We start from the raw sequence: 27,171 nt of genomic DNA, 5'->3' as shown, positions 1-27,171 counted from the left end.
CCCACCCCGCACAGCCCTGGGGTCTGGGGCCGGGGCCACTTTTTGTCTGGGCAGGCTTTTAAAGACGAAATGTTGGGGATAAATGCAGTGCCCCCTGTTAGGAGCCGGGGTGAAGGAGCTGCAGGCCTGTGCCTCGGGGAGGGGATGGGGATGGAGCCGCGGGGTTCAGCCGGCCGGGACGCCCCTTCCCGCATCCCCAGCGCCACGGCTCCAGCCAGAGCCCGTGACGGGTGACACGAGGTGACACAGCTCGGCGTGAGTCAGCGGTGAGCCAGGCCAGCGTCCCCGCCGGCCCCGTGCTCGTGCACGGGCAGGGCTCCCCAAAAACACGTGCCTACAAGGACCGGGGAGCCACGCGCCCTGCGCCCGCACCCTCACAGGCACCCAACCCGTCGGGCTGCCGAGCACCCTGCCCCACGCCAGCACCCAGGCCGACGCTGGGGGTTATGTCAAGGTATGTTGGACTGCAAATTAAATGCCAGCTCGCCGCACAGCCCTGGCTCCCTCTGCAGAAAATGAGCTGCTGGACTTGGAGAGGGTCCAGTTGTTCAGCTCGCCGTGCCTAACACCGAGGGCTGACAAGCCACTGAATCACTCCTCCCCGCGCTGCCAGGCCACATGAAGCCAAGACACATTTCTTTTTAATGATAAGTTTTTATTGTTCGGAGTTCGGCTCTAACAGCCTCCCGGGGCCTCTCTGCTTACCGGAGGGGGGGGGGCACGAACCCGTCACTGGCGTAGCGAGCTGCCCGGCCTCAGCTGCAGCGAGGGGTCCTTGAGAAGCCACCGGCGGGGAAGGAGCCGGGCTGCAGCCACCAGCAGCGCCCGGTAAATCTGCACCGGGGCCACGGGCAGGATTTGCACCTGGCCGGGGGACGACGGGCACGTGGGTACCCACGGCTCGAGCCGCCAGCCTGCGGGGCACTTCCCCTTGTGCCCCCCCTGCTCAGAGGTCTCCAGGGGCTTCTCGGCAGCGAGGGAGGGAGCAGCCCCCCCCTTTCCCCAGCCGGCCTGACGCAGGGCTGAGCCCTCTGTGCTCTCAGGATGCCCCTCCGAAGCTCTTAGCAGCTCCTGCCCGCAGGTCAGACAACCGGCGGATGAAAGATTTAAGGGAGGTGCCGCGAGGGTACGGGAAGGAAAAAAAAAACCCACAGCCCTGCTCCGAGAGGTGGCGGGAAGTCAGGCCGGCGCTGCCGCTTTGGGCTGGAAACGCCGGGCTTTGGGCAAAACGCCCTGCTTGCGGTGCTTCGGTGGGCAGCCCCGGGGGGGGTGGGGGCCCTGCTGCTGCCCCCCCCCAGCCGGCACCAGGGGTTTGTAACGGGTCCCCTTTGGCTCCCAAGGCTGCAGGGGGGGGATAATGCCGATGCTCCCCGCTCTGCCCAGACCCCCTAAGGGACAGCCCCCCCCCCCCCCCGCCGTGGGGCAGGGTGGCACCGAGCCCCCCGAGCTGCTGCCCCCAGCTTTGTGGCCTTGGAAATGGGGTGGGGGGCCATGCACCCAGCACCTGCCCCCCCCCCCCCCATAGCCCCAAGGGGTCAGGAGGCACCCCAACCCCCACCGCCACCCTGCTCCAAGCCCCTGCCTTACCTGCAGCGTCCCCTCCAGTTGTGCCGGCACATCTGGGCGGCCCGGGGGGGTGGGGGGGGGCTTGAATCCGGAGTGACTCCGGAGCGGCTGGAGCAGGGTGGGGAGGACACAGAGGAGACACCCCCCCCAGGGCAGTACCGGGGGGGGGCACCCCAGGGTGGGGGGGGCACCGCTCGCCCCTTTGCCCCCTGCCCACGGCCGGAGGGGGGGGGGGGAGAGCGGGGCGGGCGGGGCTGCCGGGAGGGAAGACCCACCCCCGCGTCCGTGCCCGTGGCCTCCTCCCTCCTCTTCCTCCCGTCCTCCTCCTCCTCCTCCTCCTCCTCCTCCCGTCCTCCCGCTCCGGCTGCGCGGCGGCGGCTGCGGGGCTGCGCCCGGGGAGGGGGCTCGGGGACTTGGCCCGAAGTTGCGGCGCGATGGGGAACGAGCGCTGGAAAACCATGGGAGGAGCCTCGCAACTTGAGGACGGGCAGCAGGAGAAAGCGCAGGTACGGGGCGAGCCGGGGGCGGCGGGACGGGGGGGGGGGGGACCCTCCCCAACTTCTCGCCCGGGGCAGCCCCGCTCGGGGAGCGGCTCCCTCCCGGTCCCCCCCCTCCTTGGGGGAGCATCCTCCTCCCGGGGAGAGCCCAAAGGGAGGCTCCGGGCTCGCTGCCTGCCGTCAAACCCCCCCCCCCCGCCCCGCGGTGCTTTATTTCCAGCCGGGGGCGCATCCCTCCGTGCGCCGGGAACGCTCCGGGGCCGTCACACGCCGTTTAAATCACCTCCGAAATCACCTCCTGGAGGGGGTTCGGCGGCCGTGCTGCAGCCTGAGCCAGCCGCCTGCCTTCATTTCCTCGCCCCCCCCCCCCCCCGCCCCCCCCAACCTGCCCCTCTCCTGCCTCTCCCTCTCCCTCGGCGGTCAGGTTTTGGGGGGACAGGCCGGCGGGGTGCGGGGCAGGGTGATGCGTGGGTGCCCGTGCCCACTCGCACCAGCGGCCACGCGTGTGTCGGTTCCCCCCAGCCGAGCGCGAAGCCGTGGGGCAGGCAGGGAAGCACGGCCGGGGCACGTGGCTGCCTCGCACCCCGCGCCAGGCAGGGCTGGGGGCGAAGGCGCGCGGTGCGGGGGCGAGCGGGGCTGCAAAGGGCCGGGGGAAATGAGGGAGATGGTCCCGACCCTGCCCGAGAGTCGAGGGATGGAGCCGGGAGCAGTGGGGCAGCAGCAGCAGCCTCTATCATCTGGCTTCCCTCCGCACCCCGCTGCCCGGAGAGGGTCTGCGGGGAGCAGGCGCAGTGGTGGCACGCTCATCCCCACGTCTGTCACTTGCTTTTCGCCCTTGCCTTTCGATGGGTCTGGCCCCGTGCGGGGCTGGACGGCACAGCCCGGAGCTGTTTGGGCTTTGCAGAGGAGGCAGAGTTTGCTCCCAGCTCCCGGAGGCTCCAGCAGAGAGCCGTCCCTGCGCGCTCACCCGCAGCCAGGCAGCTCCGGCGCGCTCGCCAGCCTGCTCCTCTCCCCGCGCCGTGCCGTAGGAGCAGCAGCAGCAGGCTGCGAGCACGGAGGAGAGCAGGTAGCAGGATTCAGGTCTGTGCCGTGTCCGTGAGAAGCAGAGCAGGGTGCTGGGATGGGCAGGGAGCAGCAGGGTGCTGGGACACGTCCCCAGCACAGCCCTGCGCCCCACGGGGAGCAGCTCTGCCAGAAGAGGGGAGGAGAGGGGCTGGAGCGAGGCTGCTTCAGCCTGGGCGGGCAGGGGAAGAGCAGGACAAGCAGCTGGGACGCACAAGGAGCTGCCTGAGCAGCAAGCCGTGCCTTTGGGTGGGGATGGAACAGCCCTCGCTGTCCTGGGGCTCCTCTGGGGCCAGAAGGACCCGGCAGCACAGGGGGTGGCTGGGCTGCAGATTGCCCCAGCAGCAGGGGCTGGCTGATGCAAACCCTGCTGAGAAGCACCACTGGGGGCCTGGATCGCACCCAGCTGGGGCACGGCTCATGGGGGGAGCCCCCAGCAGTCGCTGGCCCTGTCCCAGAGCTCTCCCTGTGGCCCTGCCTGGTGAGCCCGCAGCAAAGAGTGGCGGCTGGCTGGAGCAAAGGGCGCCTCCTCCTCAAAGAGCAGCCCCACAGCGAAGCTCAGCCTCTCCCAGCACCGCTCTCCATCCTCGGCTCCATCTCCACACCGGCTGCCTGGGGACAAGCCAGCTCCTGTCCTTCCCTCCCTGCAGCTCTGCTCCAGCTGCGTGTGCTGGAGCTGGTGCATCCTGCGCCCAGTGCGGCCACTTGCTGGGCTGGTGCTGGGCACTGGTGCTGCTGGGACCACCCCATGGGCACGGTGGCCATGGGTGGAGACTCCGACCAGGGCTTGGGAGCTTTTGCTGCCCCTCCATGCTGGCTCTCCAGGGTGCTCTGAGCCCTTCGGAGGGCTAAAAAGGAGCAGGATCCTCGGCGCCAGCTCTGTGGGGCTGTCTTCTCCGTGCTCCACGTGCATCCAGCTGCTCCTCAGCATGCAGAGAACTGGGCTCGGCCTTGGCACAGGAGGGAAGCAGCGGGACTGCTCCGACTGCTCCCGGTGCCACTGCCATCAGACGTCAGCTCGGAGGCCACCGGCTGCAGGGAGCTGTACACGAGGCCGCCTTGGGCACTGCCACGGCTCCATCCATCTGCCGAACCTCGCTCTCCTCCGCGGCTCGGTGCCCGACTTCCCAGCGGGATTCCGCGCCCCCGGGGAGCGCAGCAGGGGCTGGCACCACCGCAGCCTCACGCACCTCCACCCAGAGCAGGTTTGCAGATGAAGAAGCTCCGCTCGCTCCTCAGGAAGAAGCGATTTGGGGACATGAGGAGATCCAGCCTGACGGCAAGGGGGACACCAGCCAGCAGGGTGTCCATCAGTCCAGCAGAGGGATGCCCTACAGCTGCCCAAAAGCCTCAGCAAGAAGATCCACGAGCTCGAAGCCCTGCGGTGGACAGCAGAAACCCTCAGAGCCCTGGGGGACGTGGCGCTTGCAGGGCCCCGTGCTGGGAGCCGGGCTCGCTGCCGCGGTGGCTGCCGAGGGGGGGGGGGGCTCAGGGGACCCCCACCCAGCTGGGAGCGCTCCTGGTGCCGCCGGATGAGTTTCCCTTCCTCTCCCCACCGCGGGTTGCCAGGTAACACAACCTGCCAGCGAGATGCTGGGGGACCTGTAACGCTGTCACCGCTCGGTGCGGCGGGGCCGTGAGCGGAGGGGCTGCTTTGCAAAGGGCTCGTGTCCGTCCACCCCCCCCCCCCACTGCCCTGCGGTGTCGGGGCTTGAAGGCTGGAGAAGAGCGGGGTGCAGCTCCTGGGCAGCCCCGCAGGCTCGTGGCGTCGGAGCCCATGTGGGATTTGTGGCCGTGGGAAGCAGCACATCGTACATATGCCTGTGGCGCTGTTGGTTGAAGCCCATCACTGCCAGCTGGTTCCCTCGGGGGTCGCAGCCTGTCCCAGCAGGACATCAGTGAGGGGGGGACGCGGGGTTGGGAGCAACCCCGTGCAGGACAGGCGGGTGCAGAGCTCGTCCCGCAGGTCCCCAATATCCCAACAAGTGCCTCCGCTCAGCGGCCGTCCTTCGGCTGCCGTGCTCGCAGGGGACGGGTCCCAGCTGTCCCCAGGGGGCTGCCAGTGATGGGCGCCTCCTGCCTCCATCTCCCACTGCCCCATCCCGTGGGCAGAAGCACTCCGAGGATGAGTCCCCCGGTCCCTGTCCCTGTCCCACCCCCCATGTACAAGCACACAGCAACCCCCCCCACCTTGCCAAAACTCCCCTTAATGCCGTGACATTTCCTCCTAGCGCACACAGCAGGCTTTGGGGCTGCCTCCTTAAGGTGCTCCCCGCGGGGTGGCTCCCACGCAGCCCAGCGCCGTTCCCATCGCCAGCCTCACCCCGTGCTCCGGGGAACAAACCCCGAGCATCCCCTGGGGCTGGGGGGCAGCCGTGTCCCCCCCCGGGCCCTCCCCATCCGCCGCAGCTGGAGTCACCTTAATGCAAATGGTTGCAGGAGCGTGAGTGAAGGGTGCTTGAAGGAAGGTGTCACTCCAGATAGATGTGCACGGGAGGGGACAGGGCCTGGGAAATCTTTGCAGATGCAGCAATTTTCCTCTCATTCCTGGAGAAAGTAGTCTTTGTCTCTGCGAATAGGCGGCTTTCTGGCAGCCCTGCAATTCCTTGTGACAGCTGCGGCTGGGGTCAGGGGAAAATCACAGCCTCTGTCCCGCAGGTGTAATGGGAAGGGGGGAGGCGGGGGGGGGACGGGAGCTGACGGGGCGGGTGGCAGCTCGCGCCCTCCGCGCTGACAGCGTCGCGCTCCGTGCTGTGCAAGAAGAGGCTCTCGCCGTGAGCCGAGGGCTTTGGGAGCTGCTCTGCTCCTCTCCGGGGACAGGGACGGTGCAAAGGGGATGGGAACGTGGGGCTCCCTGGAGCAGGGAGCTCCCCGCTCGGAGCAGGTCCCCGCGGTGCTCAGCGTGGCTCCAGCTGGAGACGTCCCGTGCTTACCTCTCACCCCCTTGCTTTCCCCAGGTCCCCGCTCCGGGGCACACAGGAGGCGTTTTTTCCCCGTTTCTCCCCATATTTGTGCACGCACAGGGCAGCAGGGAGCCCGCACGCACCTCCCTGGAGCTGGGGCTGTTCTGGCTGAGCATCGCCTGTTAAATAAAACATGCGAGCAGCAGCACGCGGCCGCGGCACCATTCGCTCTCTTTATTATTTCATACCTCCGTCTCCCAGGCGGTTTTAGCAGCTTTGCTCACTGATCTCGCCCGTGCCCCTCCAGCCCTGGCAGAGCCGCAGGGCTCCCCGGGGTCCCTGGGGTCCCTGTGTCCCCCCCCTCTGGCGCACAACGTCACCTCCCTCGCTGCCGGACCCGTCGCAGAGGTGCGGGTCCAACCCATGGGCACGGATGCAAGGCACATGCAGAGTGCCACCCCTCAGGAAAAGCCCACAGCCTGGCCTCTCCGCTGTCCCCTAGGTGCCAGCCACCCCCCCCCTTCTCCCAGGGGGTCTTCTGGGGGGGTCTCATCCCAGTTCTTCCCCCCAGGGAGACCGGTGCCCTGCTGGGACTGCCTGCCCGAAAACAGGGCACGAAGGCAGAGCCCCCCTCCGGGCTTTGCACGGGGCCAAAAGCGCTCTGCAGCGGGTGTAAGCCCCGGGGCTGAGCCCAGCTCCTGTCCCCTGAGGGCCTGAACCCACCTCGTGGCGGAGGGGCAGAGGGGTGGTGGGTCCTGAGGTCTGTCCGGATGGGTCCTGAGGTCCGTCCGGATGGGTCCCGATGGCATCTGTCTGTGTGTCCCCAGAGGATGAGCTGCGGGTACGTCCTGTGCACCGTGCTGCTCTCGGTGGCCGTCCTCCTGGCGGTGACGGTGACGGGGGCCATCCTCTTCATGAACCACTACCACACGCCCGGCACCGAGCCGCCCCCCGTCATCAGCACCAACCCCGAGGAGGCCAACGCGCTGGTCACCATCGAGAAGGCCGACAGCTCCCGCATCAACATCTTCATTGACCCCAACTGCCCCGACCAGGCGGGGAGCTTCGGGCGCCTGGAGGGGCTGCAGAGCTCCCTGCTGCGCGCCCTCTCCGACCACGACGCCGAGGCCAAGGCCACCAAGGGGCAGCAGAAGGCCCTGCTGGTCACCGTGGCCGACGAGGTGGCCAAGCTGCTGACGCACGCCGCCCAGCTGCGCGCCGACTGCGACGGCCTCAAGAAGGGGCACAGCGCCATGGGGCAGGAGCTGAGCGCCCTGCAGGGCGAGCAGGGCAGGCTCATCCAGGTGGGTGCAGCCCCGCGGCGCTGCCTGGGGACTTGGCTGGCCCCACGCTCGTAGGGCATGGCCCCTGGCCTGTGTGGAGGGAGCAGCTCCAACGGAGAGGAGCTGGGGTTGATGCAACAACGTCTGCAGCCTTTTAGGGTCTCCGTGCCCAGCTCCCTGCTCCAGGTGTAGCTCAGCACCTCTGGGCATAGCCGAGCGGGCGGTGGGGGGGATTTCCCCTCCCTGCTCATGCAATAACCAGCTCAGAGCCCTGCTCACCGACTGCCCCTCTGCCCTGCCCAATTCACAGTCCCAACCCCCCCCGGATGGCACCAAAACCTTACCTGGGTAGGGCAGAGCTGCCAGGATGCTGCAGGTCCTGCTCACGGCTGGGTGCCCGTCCCTCTGTCACCTCCTGCAGCCGCTCGCTCGGTGCCGCTGGGCTCAGCTCCGCTGCCCCGCTCCCGCCTGCCCTCACCTCGCCTGCCTCTCCCGGCCGGGTCACCTCGGGGGAAGGCAGAGCCAGAGGCTGGCTCAGGACACGGCTCCTGCTGCCACCCCCGGCTCCCCCAGGTCATCCAGGGATGGATACTCCTTGTGCCCGCTTGCATCGATGCACCGGGGGCTGGGTTTCTCCAGCCCAGAGAAGACCCCGCCAGGCTGGAAAGCACCCGAGGGGCTGCTTGGGGCATGCTGTGGCTTTCATGTCCCCACCTCGTGCCCTGGCTGGTGGCGCTGCTGCCTGCAGGTGTTTGGGGAACCGAGGGAGCGGGCAGAGCATCCTCGCTGCATGGGGACGGAGGAGCTGCTCTGCTGCGGGTAGAAGGGGGCCTAAATCACATTTAATCACGCTTCGTCACCCCCCGTGTCCCCCTCACCTGCAGCTGCTCTCGGAGAGCCAGACCAACATGGCTCGGCTGGTGAGCTCCGTCAGCGACGTGCTCGACACGCTGCAGAAGGAGCGCGGCGGCGCCCGGCCCCGGCTCAAGGCCGACCTGCAGCGAGCCCCGGCCCGGGGAGCGCGGCCCCGCGGCTGCTCCAACGGTGAGACGGGGTCCTCATCCTGCCCGGGGAGAGGGTGCTGCCACGGGGCGGCCCTCGGCATGTCCCTGACTGGGAAAAGGGGAGGGAGAAACTAACCCGAGATGGGGAACCCAGCCTGGAGAGCACTGAGTGCGGTGGGGGGACCTGGGCAGGAGGGAGGTGTGCCCAGGATGGGGTTTCTCACCGTGCAGCCCCCAGCTGTCCCTAAGACAGCCTGCGAAGCCAGCCCAAAAGCCACTTTACCTCTGCCTATTCCCCACGGACGTGCAGAAGTGACCCTTCTCCCTCCATGGCATTCAAACCGTGGGTTGGGATGAGGCTGAGATGGCCCCGGGGCCGGCAGCACGTGTCCGTGCCCTGCCTGCGGCTGCCTCTGGCTCCCTCCTCCCCAGCTGGGACCCGCCAGCCCTGGGCATCGCAGGGGTCCTGGGGACGGTCCCTGCCCCATGGTGGCTGTGTCCCCCCCAGCACTGCTTGCCTGAGAGGATGGGAAGAGCGAGGCAATGAGAGCTGGCAGCACGGTCGAGAGCCTGGAAGAAATGGCAAGCCATGAAATTAGCTCATTAATTAACCAGCCTCCCTCTTTCCCACCCCATCCCCGTGCCCTGCTCCAGGCTCCCGGCCCCGAGACTGCTTTGACATCTACGCGAGCGGACAGCAAGAGGATGGGATTTACTCCATCTTCCCCACGCACGACCCCTCGGGCTTCCAGGTCTACTGCGACATGACGACGGACGGGGGCGGCTGGACGGTGAGCGGGGCGACGTCCCCACGCGGGGACGAGGGGGCTGTGGGCTGGAGACGTCGCTCTTGGGGGACGGGGCTTGGCTGTGCACCGGGACCTGGCACCGGCTCAGGACGCGCTGCTGGGGCTGGAGCTCGGCGATGGAGCTCTGATGGAGCCCGTCCTTCCCAGCAGGGCCGGTCCCAGGATGGGACACAACGGGGCAAACGGCTGTGCTCGCCCCGTCCCCGCGTCCTGCTGGGCGGTGTGAGCTCATGCCGGGCTCTGCGCAGCATTTTGCTGGATGCGGCGCACGGGAGCAGGGCAAAACATGGCAGTGAAGGCAAACCAGGTAGCAGGGAGCCAGCAGACCCGAGCGGGATGCTCAGGCAGCACCCCCAAAACCAGGCTGCCCGAGATGAGGCCAGAGGACATCAGGAGAAATGTTCTTGGGAGCCACGAACGCCTGCTCTGCCCTCCGTCACAGCCAACAGCCCCCAGCCCCTGCCCAAAGGGCATCGGGGCTGACCGGGGCTTTCTGCACCATTTTTTGGAAGCTCAGAGGACGGCTTCGTGCCCTCCCTGCCCCCTCCAGAGCCCGGGACGCCCCCAGCCCCAGCTCGTTTCGCCTCAGCTGACAAAGGGGCACCCCGGGGCGCCTGCACCACTGATTAACTCGCCTTGTCCACTTCGCTTTGCTGCAACGCTGCGACAGCCCCGAAATCGCAGTAATGCGGCACGGAGCGGGCAGGGGGATGCAATCACACCCCCCAGACCTGGGGACCCTCCTCAGCCAGGTCCCCTTGGGTGCCCCCACCCAGGGGGGCACTGCCGGGGGTGTCAGGGTGCCACCCCACAGGGACCCAAGGGTGCTGACCCCGGGGGCAGGCAGCCTCCCCCCAAGGACACGCTGGCTGAGCCGAGCCGCCCCGCGCCCCTCCAGCTGGGCGCTCTAGGAAATAAATCCCCGCGATCTGCTTCCCCTAAGCAGCTTTGAGCGGTGCCAGGAGGGAGCTTAGCCCCCCTGCCCTCGGGGGGCTGATGAGCCTTCGGCCTCGCTCTGCCCGGAGCCCACCCCAGGCAGGAGCAACCTGTCGTGCACAGCCGGGTCCGTAGCAGCAGCTCCAGCAGGGAAATCGAGGCACAGCACAGGGACCCTGGATCCTGGGGGCTCACAGAAGGAAAAGGGGGGACCCGCTCCTTTCCCAAGGTGCAGGGGGTCCTGGCAAAACCCACCCACACACAGCCTCCCCCAGCCACACACTCAGGAGCTGCCTGAAGAGCAGCCCAAGGTGATTAGCCAGCCACTCAGAGGTTTATTTAAAGCTGCTGCAGCTGGGAGGGCTCCAGCTGGGCTGGGGAGGGTGCAAAGTGAATGATTTTACCCCAGGCAGCACCACGCGTCTTGGCCTCAGCTGGGGACCACAGAGCCGAAGTCCCGGTGCTTTGGGGCCGCAGCACCTGGAGCAGGGAGCGGGGCGCTCGCCCTGGCTCCTTGCCTCGAGGCACGGCACCAGCCCGGCTTTGCCACCCTTTCTCTGGGTTTTTCTGCAGTGCAGGCTCACAGGTGTATCCCCAGGGCGTGGGGGAAGCGTCCCACTCATCTCCCATGGGGCTGGGGATGTGTCGGGGTCCACGGGCACGCACCCACGGGGGCTCCAGGTAAGCCCCGGCTGGGTGCCGTAGTGCAGAGCCTGGGAAATTTCCCTCCCCTCCTCCTCCTCCTCCGGAGCGATTACTCCTGACATTTGGGCTTATTTGCATGTGGGTGGGTGGGTGGAAGCAGCTGAATCAATTTTGACTTGGGAGCTGCTGAGCTAAGCCCGAGGCTGCAAGGGAGGCTCGGAGCCTGCGGAGACAGGGCAGGGGCAGAGCCGTGCCGATGCCCCGCTGGGAGAGAAACCCGGCCGGGGTCACCCCCCAGCATCTCCCCGTCCCCACGGGGTCACCACCACGTCCCCTCGCCCCGAGGGTCCCCGCTCGCTCCCCATCCCCAGGACAGCTCTGTGCAGCTCCCCGTGCCACGGCTCTGCTCCCCGCGGCACGACGTGACGGCCACATCCAGCCCGGGGCTGGGCACCCAGGGGACGTGGGATGCTTTTTCCACTCCCTACCGTCCCCGGCGCTGCGCGAGCGATGGAAGCAGTTTGGGGCTGTTTCCCATGTATTTTGCATAGCCGAAAAGTAGATCCTGGCAGAAAAGGGAGCTGGCGGCACCGGGGGGCACTCGCTGTCAGCAGGGCAGCACGAAGGTGGAGGCAGAGGGGAAGACGTTATTTTGGGTGTGCCACCAGCCTCGGGGACACCTCTGCCACCAGCTGCGGTGCATGGCCAGGTCTCTGTCCCTCGGTGAGCGGGAGCATCCGTGCTCTGTGCTTAGTGCGGGGTTTAATTGCAGTGATGCCCGCGGGCTGACCGAACCTCGCAGCAGCAGCACCGGGGCTGCAGCACCAAGGCTTCCCAGCCTGGCTGCAGGCAGAGGCTGGCGCTCCTTTTTTCTTTATTTTTACTCACTTTTCTGGGCCCGTGCCTTTCCGGGGTCTGCCTTGCTCCGGTGAGCTCCCAACGACCCGAGGAGGCAGCGAGCTGGGGCGATGAATATTTCAGCCTAGGCTTTAAAGCGGGGAAGGAAATCCTTTTTGCTTAAGAGGGGGCGATGCATATTTTATGGGGAGGAAAAGAGCAGGGAGCCCGCGCTGCTCGCAGCGATGCTGCGCCCCCAGCCCGTTTCTCACCTGCAGCCCCCGGCCCCGCTGCTGTCCCCACATCCCCCCTGCAGCGTCCCCCTGCGGGAGGCGCACGGCAGCGAGCGGGACGGCAGCAGCACCCCGAGCTGCTCACCAAAAGCCAGCGCATCCCTGCCTGGTGGGCGCACCAGGGATGCAGCAGGAGGGACAAGAGGTGCAGAGGAGGGCGCAGGAGACCCAGAAAGCTGCAGGAGCTCTGGCACCCTCCCAGCGCAGGGTGCAAGGCAGTTGGGAGACTCTCGGAGCCAATTTTGGGGATCGTGGGGCACCAAGGGCTGCTCTGGTGCCAGGAGAGCCCCGTGCCAGCCCTAAGCTGCAGGCGCCTCGGTAATCACCGCACCGTGCCGAGGCTCAGCTAATGAAGCCGTGTCCCGCACGGTTTCCTGAGCACCACTCGGGCAATTGGCCTATTTACAACCTCGGGTCAAAGCCGATTAAACGGGAGCATCGGCATCGCCTCCGCTGCCTTCCCCGCGCGGCAGCGCTCGGAGCCAGCCTTGGCCGGGGAAAATCAGCTCGGGGCCCCCAGCCAGCCGCGCCACCCCCTCGCCTGCCAAGCGCCCAGAAAGCCCCTTTAACGGGCTTAGCCGCGGCTTCTCAAGTGCTCAACGCGGGGATAAAAATTAAGGCTCTAATTCTAGAAGGTAAGTACAGCAGGATCAGCGCCGCGCTGCGCCGAGGATGGCGCTGCACCTGCGCAAGGCGTCTCCGTCAGCGCCCAGCCCCAAAACCGCACGGGGGGCAGGAGCTGGGGGTCCGTCCCCATGGAGAGCAGCTCCGGGACGTGCAGTGGCCATTTTAGGGGGGGGTAAAATCCCACACGTGCCATGGCGCTGTGCCACAGAAGGACAGGAGCATCCTGGAGAGGTGGCAGCGCTTGCGGGGACAGCCCAGTCTGGGTTCTTGGGTGCTCGGGTGCTCAGCCCCAGGCAGCTCCCCTGAGCCCCCCCGAGCCCCCCGGCACCCAGGGGAGCGCAGCGCTGCGGGGCCGTCCTGCCAGTTTCGATTCCCCCGCAGGCAGGCAGGGGCGGCCAAGTTTAATGCAATTAATCTGGAGCTGGAGGCTTAATTACGTTCAAATGGTCGGACACGGAGCAGCGTTTTCTGGATTGCTGTCAATAAATCAAACTCAGAATAATGATAAAAGAGGATGAAATGCACAGGGCGTGAAACGCTGGTGAGCAGACGGGGGAGGAAAAGGGGTGGCTCCGGGCAGAAAAAAACAGGCTGAGCCCCGAGCTGGCCCAGGTCTGGGTGGCACGGAGAGCTGAGGCACGAGCTCTGCTCCACATCCCGGGGGGGGCATTGAGTTAAATCCTATTTGAAGTGACCCCCCCTGTCCCCGGGGGGTAATGACCCGGCATCGCCTGGGAGCTGCTCGCTCCGGCATCCCTACAGAATAACCGAGCCCGAAGGGTTTAATTTGGAAAGGGTTTAATTTTTACCCGGGCCTAATGAGGCAGCAGGACAAGGAGCAGCACGGCCGGGAGCAGCTTGGGCTCGGAGCACCCCACAGCTGACCCCCCCCCCCGTGTCTCCCCAGGTGTTCCAGCGGCGGGAGGACGGCTCGGTGAACTTCTTCCGTGGCTGGGAAGCGTACCGGGACGGCTTCGGCAAGCTGACGGGAGAGCACTGGTTAGGTGGGTGGGCGGCAGCCCCCCGGGGCTGGATTTCCTGCACACAGGGCTGAACCCAAACCCCCAGACGCTGCCTGGCCATGGAGGGGGGGGGGACGTGACACATGGGGTGGCTGCAAAGGGGCAGCAGCAGGCAGGGAGGCGGCGGGGCTGTTTGCCTGCAAGCTGCGTGCACGCTTTTGGCCAGCGGAGCAGGGGCGGGGGGGGGGGGAGCTGCTGCATCCCACCTTGTGCCCCTTTCCCGGGGGACCCCCCCTGGATACACCCTGTGCTCACCCTGTCCCCCGCCCCGCCCCCGCCGCAGGGCTGAAGCGGATCCACGTGCTGACCGTGCAGGGCACCTACGAGCTCCGCATCGACCTGGAGGACTTCGACAACGGCACCGCCTTCGCGCACTACGGCAGCTTCGGCGTGGGGCTCTTCTCCGTTGACCCCGAGGAGGACGGGTACCCCGTCTCCATCGCCGACTACTCGGGGACGGCAGGTAGGGTGTCGGGAACGTGCGTGGCCCCGCAGGGCACCAAAACCCCTCGCTGGGACTGTGTCTGCGTCTGCGGAGGGTTGGAAGCAGGACAGTGACTGCTGTTGGGTATCGGCACAGCGGGTGAGCCCCAGCACCCCGTACGGCACCAGGGAACCCCACTGGGGTGTGTGGGACCCCCGGGGACAAGGGGTCCTCCAGGGAGAGGGATGGGAAGAGCCCTTCACGGCTCCTTTACCCTGCGGCAGGAGACTCCTTCCTGAAGCACAACGGGATGAAGTTCACCACCAAGGACCTGGACAACGACCACTCGGAGAACAACTGCGCGTCCTTCTACCACGGCGCCTGGTGGTACCGCAACTGCCACACCTCCAACCTCAACGGGCAGTACCTCAAGGGCCACCACAGCTCCTACGCCGACGGCATCGAGTGGTCCTCCTGGACGGGCTGGCAGTACTCCCTCAAGTTCACCGAGATGAAGATCCGGCCTGTCCGGGAGGAGAATTAGTGGATGGCACGAGCTCCCCCCCAGCCCCTGCCCTTCCCCAGCGCCCCGTGCCCCCGTCCCCCCGTCCTCCCAGCGCACCCCAGGCTGCCCTCCTCCCCCGGGGTCCCTCGGGAGCATCTTCCCCCAGGGGCGGCAGCTTTTTCCCCAGGTGTCTGTGTTGATCCCGTGCCCCCCACTCCCTGCCGAGATGGGTGCCCCATCCCCGAGCCACTTGCGGTGCAGTGGGGATTTGGGGAGCGGTGCTGGGGGGGCTGAGCCGCGTGGTTGTGCCAGGCTGGTCCCCTCTGCTTGTCCCCACGGTGGGCACGGACATCTGTAAGCAGCGTGGCCAAGCAGGCAAGGGGCTGGCAGCCACCTGGGGGGACCCACAGAGCCCCCACAGTGCTGCTGGCGATGGGGAGGGCTCTGCGGGGCTGGAGCCCCTGTGCTCGCATCACCACACCTGTGGCTCCTTCTCCGCCCTGCGAATGCTCCCCTCTGCCCATCCCCGGTCCTTGCAGCTGGGGGGGACACATCCAAACCTCGCTGTCCCCGCCGGGCTGGGGCGTGCAGCGGGGCTGGCCGCCTGTCCCCGCTCACGGACACCCCGAACACACGGGCACGGCGCTGCAGGGACGGAAGCCTGCAGCCGAGCGCCGCACGAAGCCGTTTTGGTGGCATCGGGGAAGCGGAGAGCAGGAGGAGGAGGAGGAAGCGAGGAAGGCTCGCCTCCCGGCACCTGCCTGCCCCACGCAGCCCCTCCCTGCCGACAGGACCCACTCGGACTCAGGCTGGATTTTCACCATCCAAAAGCTGCGACCTTGCCCAAATCCCCCCGCTTCGGCCAGCACACACCTCCCCCTGCGAGCCCCCGGCCTGGGGCCCCGCGTTCATTTCCATCCCCGATGAGCCACGCTCCGGCTCTGCACCTGCAGATATTCAAAGCCTTTCGTTTCTTCAAATCCCATTAAGGTTTTGCGGAAAGCAGCCCTGAGTGGGGCTTAGCATCTGCAGGGCCCTGATAACGGGGCTGCAGCCGCAGCCAGGCTCTGCCCCGCGCCGCCGACCCGCCGAGGGGTGCAGCAACCCCAAACCTCTGGGCACGGGCAGCGATGGGGAGAGGGACAGGCTCTGGCAAGGACTCCAGGGGGGCTTCTGCCCAAAGAAAGCCCCCAACAAAGCCTGTGCGGGAGCAGGGAGGGGAAGGGGAAGCCGGGACCCTTGCACCCTTTGTGATATTTCCAGCAGCAATGAGGAGAGGAGCCCCTGCACCGGACCCTGCCCTGCGGAGCGCAGCCGGAGCACCCCGAGGAGGGGAGGACAGCCCCTGCTGCCCCCGCTGCCCCCGCTGCCTGGGGACTGGAGGCACCGTGAGATCAAAGCCCCGTCCTCCTGGCAGCTTTGCACTTCCCTGTGTGCTCCTTTTTTTAAGCCTTCCCCTGCAAGGTGGCGCTGGACGAGCCCTCTCACCCGCCAGGCGATTCTCCATCCCCCTGCCCCGCTGGGGGAGCGGGGACAAGCGATGTGCTCGCCCCCCCCCCCCCCCCAGCTCTGCCCTTTGCCAGGGACATTTCCCCCCTCGATGGGGACAAGCTGCGAGCGCAGGCAGCCGCCATCAGCCCAGCTCCATCCCTACCCGGGCAGCCAGCCGGGCTGGGTGCCTGAACCAGGGCGATTTGGGGAGCTCTGCGGTGGCTTTGCCCACCCAGCACAGGGGGCAGGAGCCCCCCAGCAGCTCCAGAGGGGCTCCCGGCATCCCCGGGAAGGGGCTGCAGGGAAGGCGGCTGTGCCCCAAATTTGCTTTTAGCTCGTTTATTTCCGTGGATTAGACGTAGCCGGTTTTATAGCGTTTGCCTCCGGGGAGAAGGGCCCGGAGCTCGTGCTCGGTGTCCCCATCGTGGGAGCTTCTGGGGACTGGGGAGGGGGCGTCGTGTGTGCAGTGTGTCGGTAGCACTTCCCCGTGTAACTGCCCGTCTCACCCAGGACTCCCAACGAGTTTGGTTTGAATTGCACGACCCGAGGTGCCGGATTTCCCAGGATTAACGCCAGGAACGTGCACGGCGCTCTGCGGCCCCGGTTTGGGACAAAGGCTCCTGCGGTGCCACCTCCCCGCCGCGGGGCAGGCAGGGGTGGCCGGGGGGCAGTGGGGACGCAGGGGGACGGCACGGCCACGGCCTCGTGCTGGGGACGGGAAGGGGCAGCGCGGGTGGCTCGCGGGGCCGGAGCCTCGCCACCTACCTCCCCGTCGGGTCGTGTCGTTTTGCCGTGCCGTGAAGTCTCCATCGTGTGTGAGTGGTGTCCAGCGCCGTCCGTGTGGACTTTCTGAACTCCTTAATAAAAGGAACTCATCGTTACCCTGCGTGTCCGCCTCCACGCGGCCGTGCCCACCTCGTGGTGCGGGGCCACCTCCCTGCGGTGACATCGGGCGGGTCCCAGCTCCCCAAAGGGACCGGTGTCGCCGTCCCGGCAGCCCTTCGAAACCCCACAGGGACCCCGAGCCCACTGCTGAGCCCAGGGGGAGATGATGCTGAGCTGCTGTGGTTCGTCGGGAAAGGAGGAACCCAGTCCTCGCCCTCCATCCCAGCCCTGCTGGGGACGCTGGCACCACGCTGCCGGGACCACGTCCTGGCACCGGGGCCGAGGAGGGCGCTTGGGTGTGTTTCCACCTGGGGCCAGATCCTGAGCGGGTTTCGGAGCCTCCACCAGTGCCCACGTGCACTGTAGGGTCTGCACACGCATCCAGGACCTTCAACAGCCACAGGTGGGCACGCGCAGCCCCAGGGGTGGGGGACACTCGTGCCCCCAAGCAGCCCCTGCTGCCCATGAGCATCGCCGCCGCTGGCTCCAAGCCAATGGAGAGCCCTGCTCCCGCTCAGCCTCCCCGCCAAACGAGGCAGCCAACGAAGGCGGCGCGTTAATCAGCGTCCCCCCCGTGCCCCCCGGCCGCCTCTGCAGCCACCTCCCCGCCAGCCTCCCGGCCTCTGGTATGCGAGGGCACGCGGCAATTAGCACCCGCGGGTATTTAATGGGGAGAGGAGCGCGCTGGCTGGCTCAGTCTGGGCAGGTGCTGGGGGGGGGCGCAGAGCGGGGCCAGGCCAGGAGCTGGGCATCGCCCGAGGCAGAAGGTGAGTGGCCCGCGGCCGCGTGGCACGGGGAGCTGCCAGGGCTCCGGGAGCTGCCAGGGCTCCGGGAACAGGGGTCACAGGCAGCCCCAGGAGGGTCTGGGGATGGGGATGGGGTTGGTGCACCTCACGCTGGCTTCCCGGGGCGGTTTGGCTTCGCTCTGGGAGAGCCCAAAACGGTGGCAAGGTGCAGGTGAGGCAATGGGGCACCCCAAAGCAAAGCGGGGCAGGTGGGGGAGCTGGGTTTGGGTTCGGTGGGGGCTGCTGCAAGAGAGCAAAGCACCCACAGCAGCCCCACGTTTTATGGAGCAGGCACCCCAGCCCCCATTACCGGCGGCGAATTTTAAGGCAACATCTCCTGCAAGGAAAAAAAAAGAAAGGGAAGAAAACATAAAAAATAAAAACGCCACTTCCCCTCTCTGAGGTTCTGCAGCAGGAGGAAGGGGCGGCGGAGGAGCCCTGCCGGTGCTCAAGGTCACCCCCGTGCTCCTCAGCCGACCCTGCCGCCAGCGGGGTGCCCCCGGCCCCATAAAGCAGAGGGATGGCCAGCACCTTCCCCTGCGCAGGCATTACCGGCGCGCCGCAGGTGGGAGCGGCGCATTTGGAAGCCGAGGGCTGCTCAGGTGAACGCACTTAAGTCCTCCCCGCGGTGCCTCTAAGAGGAGCGGGCGGCTGCGGCTGCCACCAGCCGGCCCCGCTAACGCTCGGCCAGCCCCAGCCCAGGGCAGCAGCTGCGAGGGCTGGAATTTGGGAGCACGGGGCCGCCGCCATCAAGGGGAGCGGGTCGGAAGGAGACGGGGGTGCAGAGCAGCCCTCCCGCGGGCTTGGAGGAGCCAGCAAGGTTTTATGGCAGGTGCTGGGTGGGTGCTGCAGCAGATTTTGGGGTGGCTGCTCTGTATCAGCACGAGGACAGGCAACACTCACCCGTAGCGGGGTTGGAAGCGTGTGCCAACCGTACGCAGCTTCTGTGGCTACAGGACCCGAAGATGCTGTGTTATTTACCGTGTCTCTCTCCCTTGCTGTGCTTCCCCCAGATGAGAGCACCCTACTCGCTGTCCTGCCTCTTCCTGCTGACCCTGGGGGCCTGCTTCCCTCCCGGCGAGCAGCAGGAGCCCCAGCACCCCGCCGAGGGACCCGCGCTCAAGCCGAGCTGCCGAGACGTGGTGGCCGAGGACCCCGGTCCCTGCTGGTGGGCAAATCCGAAGCGGAGGCGAAGCGAGGAGCTGAGCACCCTGCTCGGCATCGCCCGGGAGCTGCAGGGCTACGGCAGCCAGCGCGGGGGCCCGCGGGGGCGGCCGGGCAGGCAGGAGGGTCCCGCACGGCTGCCGGCCGGGGGCGAGAAGCGCGGGGGCACGCTGGGGAACCTGGCCGAGGAGCTCAACGGCTACAGCAGGAAGAAAGGCGGCTTCACCTTCCGCTTCGGGAGGTGAGGGCCAGGGCCTGGCCCCCCCCACCTCCTGCAGGGAGCCCCAGGGGGTGTGCCGCATCCCCTCCTCTCCTGCCTGGGTTTGCTCGGACCAAAGGACGCCGCGGAGGGGCTGCTGCTGGGATTCCCCTGGGGAAATGGGGGGGCACCACGTTCGCTCTGCTTGCGGCCCTGCCCCGGCTCCCCCAGCCCCGGCGGAGGAAGAGGAGGGTGCCCCACGTCCCCTCCCTGGGGACACGGCCTGAGCCGGGCTGGGGACGCCGTGCTGGGAGCAGCGGGGCCGGGCGGAGGGGGGCTGGAGGATGGCAGGGGGGTAAGGACGTGGGGACAGTCCCGGGGGGGCTGTCGGGAGTGGGTGTCCCCAGCACGGCTGCGGGTGAGGAGCAGGGCTCCAGCTCCCCGCCGAGCCGCTGCTCTCCTCCTGGTTGACGAGCAGTCCCTCCGGCAGCAAATTCTGCTTAGTGTCAAGATGCCACTGAGGAGAGTCAGCTGCTGCGTGCGAACCGGGACAAAGCAGCGGGGCTCGAGAAAATCTTATCCTCAGAAATCCCCACGTGAGCAAGCAAATCTGCCCCAGCCTCGCCAGCCTTGAGCCGACGCAGAGACCCGTCCCCAGCGGGTGTGATGGCGATGACCGACCTCCAGCGTCCCCGTCCAGGCACCCCACGGCCTCCCCAAAAACTGGGCTCCTTCCTTCCCACGGCCACCCCTGCCCAGCCGAGCTGCTGCGGAAGCCCCCGGGTGCGGGGAGGCTGAAGGCACCCACCCCTGGCGCTCCAATCCCCCCCCTGCCAAAGGTACGGCTGGGGACAGAGCTCCCCAAAAAGCTCGCACGCCCACGGCCGCGAAGAACAAGCCCGGCTCCTCAGCGCCCGCCTTCTCCTCCTCTTGGCAGATTTAGCTCTGCCAACGCCAACAGCGCCGTTTGCTCTTGTGCCTGCCGCCGCAGGCAGAGAGATTCGCAATCAGCAGCCCAGGTTCCTGCCTTGCAGGCACCGAGGGCAAGTTAGGCGCCTAACGACTGCTAATATTTCATTGCAGGCACGAAAATGTAGCAGGGCAATTATTTGCGAGCGCTAAATTGCACCCTCAAAATCAAAGACTGTGTCAGGACTTGGTTGGAGGAGGGAAAAAAAAAAAAAACATCAGTCTCCGAGAGGCGCTTTGTAATATCCATCAGGCAGACGGCACTTAACACCGCGCCGCGGGGCCGGCGCGAGCTGCTCTCGCAGCAGGACGGGGCTGTAGCCGAAGGCTGGAGCAGGCTGAGCTGCGAAGGGCAGGAGGATGCTGTCCGTGGGTCAGGCAGGCACCGGAGGACGGACGGACAGACAGTGGGACAGGCTGCCCCGGGGGCTGCAGGGGTGCAGAGCGAGGGCGCAGAGCGGGCAGGGCTCCAGGCTTGCGGGGACGCGGAGGATACCGCGGTTTGGTGCTGGTGGTTGGCACTGGGGGTGCTGAGCCCAGCCTGACCCCCAACCCCAAAATCTCCAGGCCCTCCTCGGCTCCTCCAGACCCCCCCCCCTGCAGGAGGTGGGGAGCTGTATCAGGAGAGGGGGAGCTCTATCAATGTTTCTATGGCAACGTTTCTTCCCCCCCCCCCCCTTCTTTGGAGCATACAAATGGTCAATAAATACGCACTGATCAATTTTACCCTGCGCTGCCGAAGGGAGGGAGGGCAGGGGAGGTTTGGGAGCCCGGCTGGGGCCAGCAGAGCCCCGGCCCTGCAGTGCTGGGTGTAGCGGGGAAGGGGCTCGGAGCAGCACGACGAAAGCACGCTGTGCACGGCACGGCTCTGACCGAGGCACAAAAACCCTTCCTGAAAAAGGTAAAAGCCGGTGCTTTTACCGGCGGGGTAAAAATGAATGGAAAAGTGCTGGGAGCAAGTGCTCAGCCCCCTGTGAAGCTCCCCGTTACCCTCCCCTGGGGCAGGTACAGCCCTGCTGGCACCCCAGCCCCATCTCCACCCATGGGCTCTGTCCTGGTGGCTGCTCAGGGTCTCCCCTCGCCTCTCCTCCGCCCGGAGCGGCCCCGCAGCGTGGCCAGAGCGCACAACGCAAATCACAGAAACCCAGCGGAGGCTCCGTAGAGAAAGAGCCCGATTTAATTGCGTGCAGGGGACCCATAACGGGTGCTAATGCATCATAACTGGGTCACTGAGCACCGCAGCTCCGGGAGAAAGACAGGACCCGTGCCGGTTTTAGTACAAACACACAGCCTTCGACGGGGGGGCGACTGCTGGGAAAGCAGCTCGGCGCAGCCCGGCTCGCAGGTAAGCTTCCTGCCGAGCTGGATCCACCACCGAAAAACACCCAGCAGCAATCCCCACCACAATAAGCAGTCAAAGGACTCGCAGGGCTCCGCCGGGAGCACCCGGCGTGTCCTGTTGGGGCACCAGGGCCGTGCCGGCATCGCCTCGCTCCCCGCGAGCAGCCCAGCCGCGCCGGGATCGGCCCCCAGCCCGCCACCAGCCTGCTCACACCTGATGGGACGATCCTCTCCGCAGCCGTGACACAGAGATTAGGCACATTTTCCTCTCCCTTCATCGTGGGGGGATTAATATCAGACAAGGAGAGGCTCTCAGCTGGCCCCAGACCATCCCCGGGCGGGCAGAGCTCCGTGCACCTGCGCGCCGCTTGTCCTGCAGCGTCCCTGCCCCGCCAGCCTATCTTTAGCTGTTGAGAAAGAGTTGAGCGCAAAACACTGACCACGTTTTGCGCCTTATGACAAGCAGCTAGTCGAAAAAAAAAGCAGGATGACATTAAAGGGAAACTTAAAAGAGCGAACATTGTAATTTCAAAGACACAAAAAGCAAAACAAAAACACAAACACAGCTATTTTTCCCCTAGAGCACTCTCACTTTCAAGCTCAATAGCCTTGAAAATTGGAGCAATCAAACTGTTAAATGCATCGATCTGTTAAATCAACTCCTACTGTACGCAGCTAAATTTAGCCTTTAATCCTGCTCCTTCACTCCCAACGCCGCGCATCCCAGGGCTTTCCCCAGCCAGGTCCCCTGACCTCTGCCATCCCACACCGCTCCCCTGCGAGCAGGGATGGGATCACAGGACGGTTGTATTCCGGGACAGGTCTCGTCTCCAGCTTCCCCCAGCCCCAAATCTGCCACCTCCCAGTCTTTATGGCAGAGACGCATACGAAGAGCAGCCTGGGCACTGATTTTTGCCACGGGTCATCGTCACAAACCAGCCAGGAACCCCTTGCAGCTTAGAGCACGCGTTTATCGGCCACCACCACCTGGCTGAAAAAGTTTGAGCCTTGCCAAGTGCAGGCCATTGACTAATTTACACTTGCCAACAGCATCCTCCTGCTCCTCATCGTCTTTTCCATGCTAACCTGGAAGCAGCCCGACGCAGACAAGCCTCCTGAGGAGCCCCCACGTTCCCCTGCCTGCCTGCCAGGCATCCCCTGTGCCAGGGCTGGCAGATTTCACCTGGGAGTTGTTGAGGGGGGTTAGAAAAGGGGGCAAGCAGGGCTGTAACCCCAAAACATCACCGAGCAACTCCGCAGGACCTCAGGCACACCACTCAGTGCCCTCCTTTCCTTCTCATCCCCTTTTATTCGTGAGCATCTCCATGTAGCGAGCCGGAGGGCCGCGTTTTAAGCACAGCTTGGCACCCAGATCCGATCCCTCCTTTGACATTTGCTGGTGGTCTGAAGGCAGGCAACGAGGACGGACGTTTGGAAACAACACGACTCCCGGATTTCAGACAGACAACCTGCAAAGTGAGCACCGCGGCCATATGGCGTGGCGGCGCCGCCTGGGAGCAGTGGGAAGCTCCCCGAGCTCGCTGCTCCGAGCTGCGCCCCCCTGCCTCACCCCTGCTCACCTGGACAGCAGGAGGAGGGAAACTCACGGGGCACTTCGCAGCAGAGAAGGGAGATGGGAAAAAAAAAAAGAAAACCCAACAACGGCAGCAGAATTACAGAATGCGAGCAATTAACAAGATGTTTAAAACCCAATCTGTGATTTAAATCCAAAAAAAAAGAAAACAGCAAAGTGTTTGCCTCAAAGCAGGTGATGGCAGTGTTTATTCCGTGCGTCTTTTTTCCTCTCCTGACTTTTCAGAGCTAGATCAAAGCGTGCGGAAAGGCGCTGCTGCCTGCTCTGAGCAGCCGCTGTGCCGAGGGGCCCCGGCGAGGCGCTCACACCGGGATCGACTCTTTTCGGATGGGGGGTCTCAGCAGAGGTAGCTGGGTTTGAAAATATTTGTTAACAGACAAACACGGGTTTTCCTCAACATTGATTTATTTTTAAATATACTACGCGAGAGAGACTGGAATAAAAAATAAATCAAAAAAATGAAAGAGAGAGAAAAGAGAGGAGGCAGAACTGGAAGTCGCGTACAGAAACCGTCTGTACCGGACCGAGTTAAAGGGGAAACGACCCCCCGAAGTGTCACAGAGATGAAGGCCAGAGCTATTTACACACTGTAAAAAAGACAAGTCTACAAAAGTGTGTAATAACGAGATACAAATGTATAATATAGTGGCACAATATGTTATCAAAGTAAAAACAGTACCTCCAGGAAAGAGACAGTCCAAGTTTGTTTTTTTTTTTTTCTTTTCCTTACATTTTAAAGGCAGCCTGTGGCAGAAGTGTGTAGTTTCTTTTAAACATTTGTCACGTGTTAAGTCATGGCTGGTTGTGAGGGCGAGAAGTGGCGTGAACACACAAGAGTGAACTACTAGAAATCATATACAAAATGAACAGTCCCAAAGAGAACAGAATAAAATACAATGGAAGGCAATTAGTGTTTAGGATACACAAGAGGGGCCACAAGAGTTACAGGGGACAGGACATAGAAAATGCCTTTTTTTTTTTTTTCTCTTGTTTGGAACTGTTAAGAGTTAAATTGCACTGTTAATAGCCCTAAACCTTGTTCTTTCACTATTGTCACGAGTCACAGTTAGTTCCCAGTCGTGTTGCGTTAGTCGGGAAGGTTACAGGGCCTTGGGAAGGAAGCCCAGGAGCCCTGCTGGCAGCTTCCTCGGGAGACCTACCCAAAGAGAGGTGTCTGCAGCCTTCACAGCTCCTTGTACGACGCTGGGTGGAACGAAGCACGAAGACAGCGATGGTTTCAACCCCTAAGCACTGGCAGCTGAGCTCTTCGAGGGGACCCGGCGCTGGCCTGGCAAGGGCAGCACCGCGGACCCGTGAAGCACCGGTCTCGACAGGAGCGCAGAAGCCATGTCCCACCTCCGCTCACAGCGTAAAAAAAAAACTGGAAATTCACCTAGAGAAAACAGCAGCTCTTGCCCATCCGCGATGCGCAAGCTCAACTGAAGCAACTGCTGGAGGCACAGTGGTATCTTTGAACTCACCCTAAGCTATCCCCTCCCATCACTGACGGAGCGATGCCTTGCTCAGCACCAGCCTACTGCTCCCAGGCCTGCTCTGCAACCCTCCACCCCAATTAATGTCAGGTATAATGAGAGTGCAACAGCAACGTCCTTCTTTGGACCTTCTCCAGTCCGTTTTATCGCTGCCGAGGAGACCTGCAGACAGGCTCCTGTGCCACTACGTTGAGTGGGGGCTGTCTGCAACAGTTTGAGCCCAAGCAACTCACCTGGGCTCAAAAACGTTAAGAAAATGCTGAGAACACAGATACAAAGGGCAGCAGGTGGAATCGTAGGAAGAATTTGGGTAAACATCACGTGTAGCATTCTATCATTTTAAAAAGTTACATTAAGGACTTCCCCCCCTCCTCTCCCAAGCTCCAGGTGTGTTGCATGAATGCCAGGTAAATGTCAGATTTGGGGACACGTGCTGCAACTCTCCCGAGAAACGCAATGGTTATATTGCTATTCAAACACCGGTCCTTCTGCACAGCGGGGCAGAGGGAGGGCAGGAAAACGCAGTAGGAAGTCCTCCTGAGGAGGATGGCATCTCAGTGTCCATCAGTCTGGCGTCAGTCTTAGCAGTCTGTCCAGAGCAATAAAATATTAATAAAAAGGCATGATGTGACATCAGCACTTAGACTTGTAGTCCACAAGGCAGGAACTCCACAGATAAGACGATTACGAGTAAATGAAACGCAGGGAATCTGGGCCAAGAGGGTGGAAAGCGCCTCTTGAGCACAGCCCTGCTCTTTGGAGCTGGGGCATCCACAAACAGCCTGTGGCTTTTGCACAGCCCTATCCTGAACGCCCCAGTCCTTTGTCAGTCCGCACATGCTGTTACTCTCTCAACAGTTGACTTTGGCCCACTGTGATTTATTCTTTTTTTTTTTTTTAAACCTGGCTTCTGCTACCTCTGAACAATGTCGCTGATTTCTTTCACCGAACTGAGAAGTTTGCTAAAGTCCTGGGTGGCTGCAGGACCACTGCCAGCCGTCGCTGGGCAGATCTGAAGCTCCCGTAGGTTGTTCTCCAGCTTATTGATGGCCTCCCGGAAGGCAAATTTGTTCCTCATCTGCTGAATGGAGTCCACGTAGCTCACGCAGAAGGTGTAGAGGTTCTTGCCGGCCTCCAAGACAGTGCTGTGGCTCGCCATTTGTTCCGAGTTCTTGCTAATGGCAAGCCGGAGAGCCTCCGTGCTTTCCAGCACCACCCCTTTCGTGATGGTGCCACTGGCGATCCTCTCTGGGGGCTGCCGGGTCTTCCGCAGAGAGACCCTGGTGGATATGAGAGGGATGAAGGCCGTAGACGACGGCTGCTCCCCGCCTGGGGCGGAGGGCACAGACGAGGAAGAGGCAGCTGGGGTTGCCGTGCTCATCAGCAGCTTTGTGGAGGACTGTGGCTTTGGTACGGAGGGGATCCCCAGCTTCTTCACGCCTTCCCCGGACTGGTTTGGCTTGACAGCGTCGCTGCTCGCAGCATCTGCAACCTGAGTCAACTGTTTGGATTTCGGACCCGACACCGCATCTGCTGCTGCTTCGTGGCTGGGACTGTGAGACACTTTTCCAGGCTTGCCAACGGAGGACGAAGAGAGCGGAAGCGGAGGGGCCGGTTTCAGCTTCGATAACTTCCCTTTGTCCTTCCCTGCCGACTCCGAGGTCTGCTTGAGCCTCCTCAGCCGGGGCTCCTCAGCAGCCTTGCTGGCACCTGCAAACCCGGCAGAGTTGGGTTTGGCAGCAGAACCTTGGTCCATTGTCACAGTGGTACCTAAGGCACTGGATTTGACTCCATCGTCCTTGTGCAGCACGCTGGAGGAAGGAGGGGCAGCAGGCTGCCTACGGCCGAGTTTCGGCGTCAGAGTCGGAGGGCTGGAGCCAGGACTCGACTCTGCGTCTTTGAACACATCGTCAGTGATCTCTTCGTTTTTCTTAAGCAGCCGTGGAGGAGGGGTCACTGTCCCCCTGACAGCAATGTCAGTCTTGGCCTCGTTTGCCCGCTTCCGAGGCAGTGCTGGCTTTTCGCTTTTGTGCCCCCCAAAAGTGGAGGAATCAAACTGGCGTCCCGTGGACTGCAGATCCCGAGGCAGAGTCACGGATTTCCACTCGGTGTCCTTGGCTCCGTGGGGCACGCAGGAGGCTGAGCAGGACCTTAAGAAACGCTTGCTGGAGTTGGAACTGCTCTCCTCCTCGCCAGCCACCCCCCGACTGATGCTCATCGTGCTGGACTTCTTCCGTAAGTGGGGAGATAAAAATCCAGAGTTCCCGGCGACAACCCCGTTGGTGACACCAGCCCCGTTGCTCGGGCTCTGAAATTTGGAGGGGTCACCTGCATCTGCGGGAGGCGCAGTGAAAGCCCCGTTGCCAGCATCCCTGCCCTCCTCCTCCCCACCCGCCTTGCGGTCCGAGTGGCCGTCCATCTCTCTGAAGGAACTGCTCCGCTTCGGAGGGGTAGGGGCAGTCTTCTTCTTCTTCTTGATAAGGGCACTGAAGAGGTTGGGCTTCTTGTCTTTCGGAAGCAGCCTCTCGTCTTCATTCAAGCTGCTCTCCAGAGCCACCCTCTCCTTCCGTGGGAGCAAGGGAGAAATAGCAGGCTCGTGGTCCAGAGGGTCTGCAAGGGAAAGAAAAGAGTCTGCTGAGCTGCGCCTCAACAGGCAGGATAATCTGTTTGCTTCCAGGATCAAACCACTGCAGCACCTCCAAAAAGGTGCAGGTTCCACAAAGAAAGCCAGCTCCAGACCAGGAATAAAGCAAGTACAGCTACGCTGAAGCCTAGGCTGAATGAATGCGGTCCCTAATCCTACATACGCTCATTTTTGAGGTGGCCAATATAGGGCT

The 27,171-nt window shown here is 64.1% G+C and overlaps 3 protein-coding genes and 1 long non-coding RNA gene across 13 annotated transcripts in view; 2 read left to right on the top strand and 2 right to left on the bottom strand.

Moving 5' to 3' along the window:
- Window positions 1-1,860: 1,860 nt before the first annotated feature.
- FIBCD1 (fibrinogen C domain containing 1) lies at window positions 1,861-15,021 on the top strand (the record flags this gene model as incomplete). 2 transcript variants are annotated; one of them, XM_083806926.1, is made up of 7 exons in its annotated part: window positions 1,861-2,072; window positions 6,856-7,332; window positions 8,196-8,355; window positions 8,970-9,106; window positions 13,370-13,466; window positions 13,768-13,947; window positions 14,193-15,021. In XM_083806926.1, 7 exons carry the CDS (start codon window positions 2,001-2,003, stop codon window positions 14,450-14,452), a joined length of 1,383 nt encoding a protein of 460 aa, XP_083663052.1. In that variant the 3' UTR covers window positions 14,453-15,021. The 2 variants fall into 2 exon arrangements, with proteins under 2 accessions (XP_083663052.1, XP_083663051.1); XM_083806925.1 differs by lacking the exons at window positions 1,861-2,072; window positions 6,856-7,332 and having other exon boundaries at window positions 7,638-8,355.
- LOC310884755 lies at window positions 8,297-10,509 on the bottom strand. Its single transcript, XR_014574380.1, has 3 exons — window positions 10,171-10,509; window positions 8,834-8,885; window positions 8,297-8,424 (listed from the first exon to the last, which is right to left on the bottom strand). It is a non-coding gene; the product is annotated as an uncharacterized lncRNA (long non-coding RNA).
- Window positions 15,022-16,923: 1,902 nt separating the features above from the next.
- Window positions 16,924-25,233, top strand: QRFP (pyroglutamylated RFamide peptide). Of its 6 annotated transcripts, none has more exons than XM_083806930.1 (2): window positions 16,924-17,556; window positions 18,588-25,233. In XM_083806930.1, exon 2 carries the CDS (start codon window positions 18,588-18,590, stop codon window positions 18,981-18,983), a length of 396 nt encoding a protein of 131 aa, XP_083663056.1. In that variant the 5' UTR covers window positions 16,924-17,556; the 3' UTR covers window positions 18,984-25,233. The 6 variants fall into 6 exon arrangements, with proteins under 6 accessions (XP_083663056.1, XP_083663058.1, XP_083663057.1 ...); XM_083806932.1 differs by lacking the exon at window positions 16,924-17,556 and adding an exon at window positions 17,582-18,176; XM_083806931.1 differs by lacking the exon at window positions 16,924-17,556 and adding an exon at window positions 17,582-18,394.
- Window positions 23,544-27,171, bottom strand: part of ABL1 (ABL proto-oncogene 1, non-receptor tyrosine kinase) — a 75,260-nt gene continuing 71,632 nt past the window's right edge. For all 4 annotated transcript variants that reach the window (XM_083806921.1, XM_083806922.1, XM_083806924.1 and 1 more), the window contains one exon: window positions 23,544-26,944. In XM_083806921.1, the coding sequence (XP_083663047.1) occupies window positions 25,248-26,944 (1,697 nt within the window). In that variant the 3' untranslated portion in view covers window positions 23,544-25,247. The remainder of the gene's footprint in view (window positions 26,945-27,171) is intronic.

Source organism: Anser anser, assembly GCF_964211835.1.
Source record: "Anser anser genome assembly, chromosome: 21".
NCBI classification, from domain to species: Eukaryota; Metazoa; Chordata; class Aves; order Anseriformes; family Anatidae; genus Anser; species Anser anser.
This window is presented reverse-complemented; position numbering and strand designations above follow the sequence as displayed.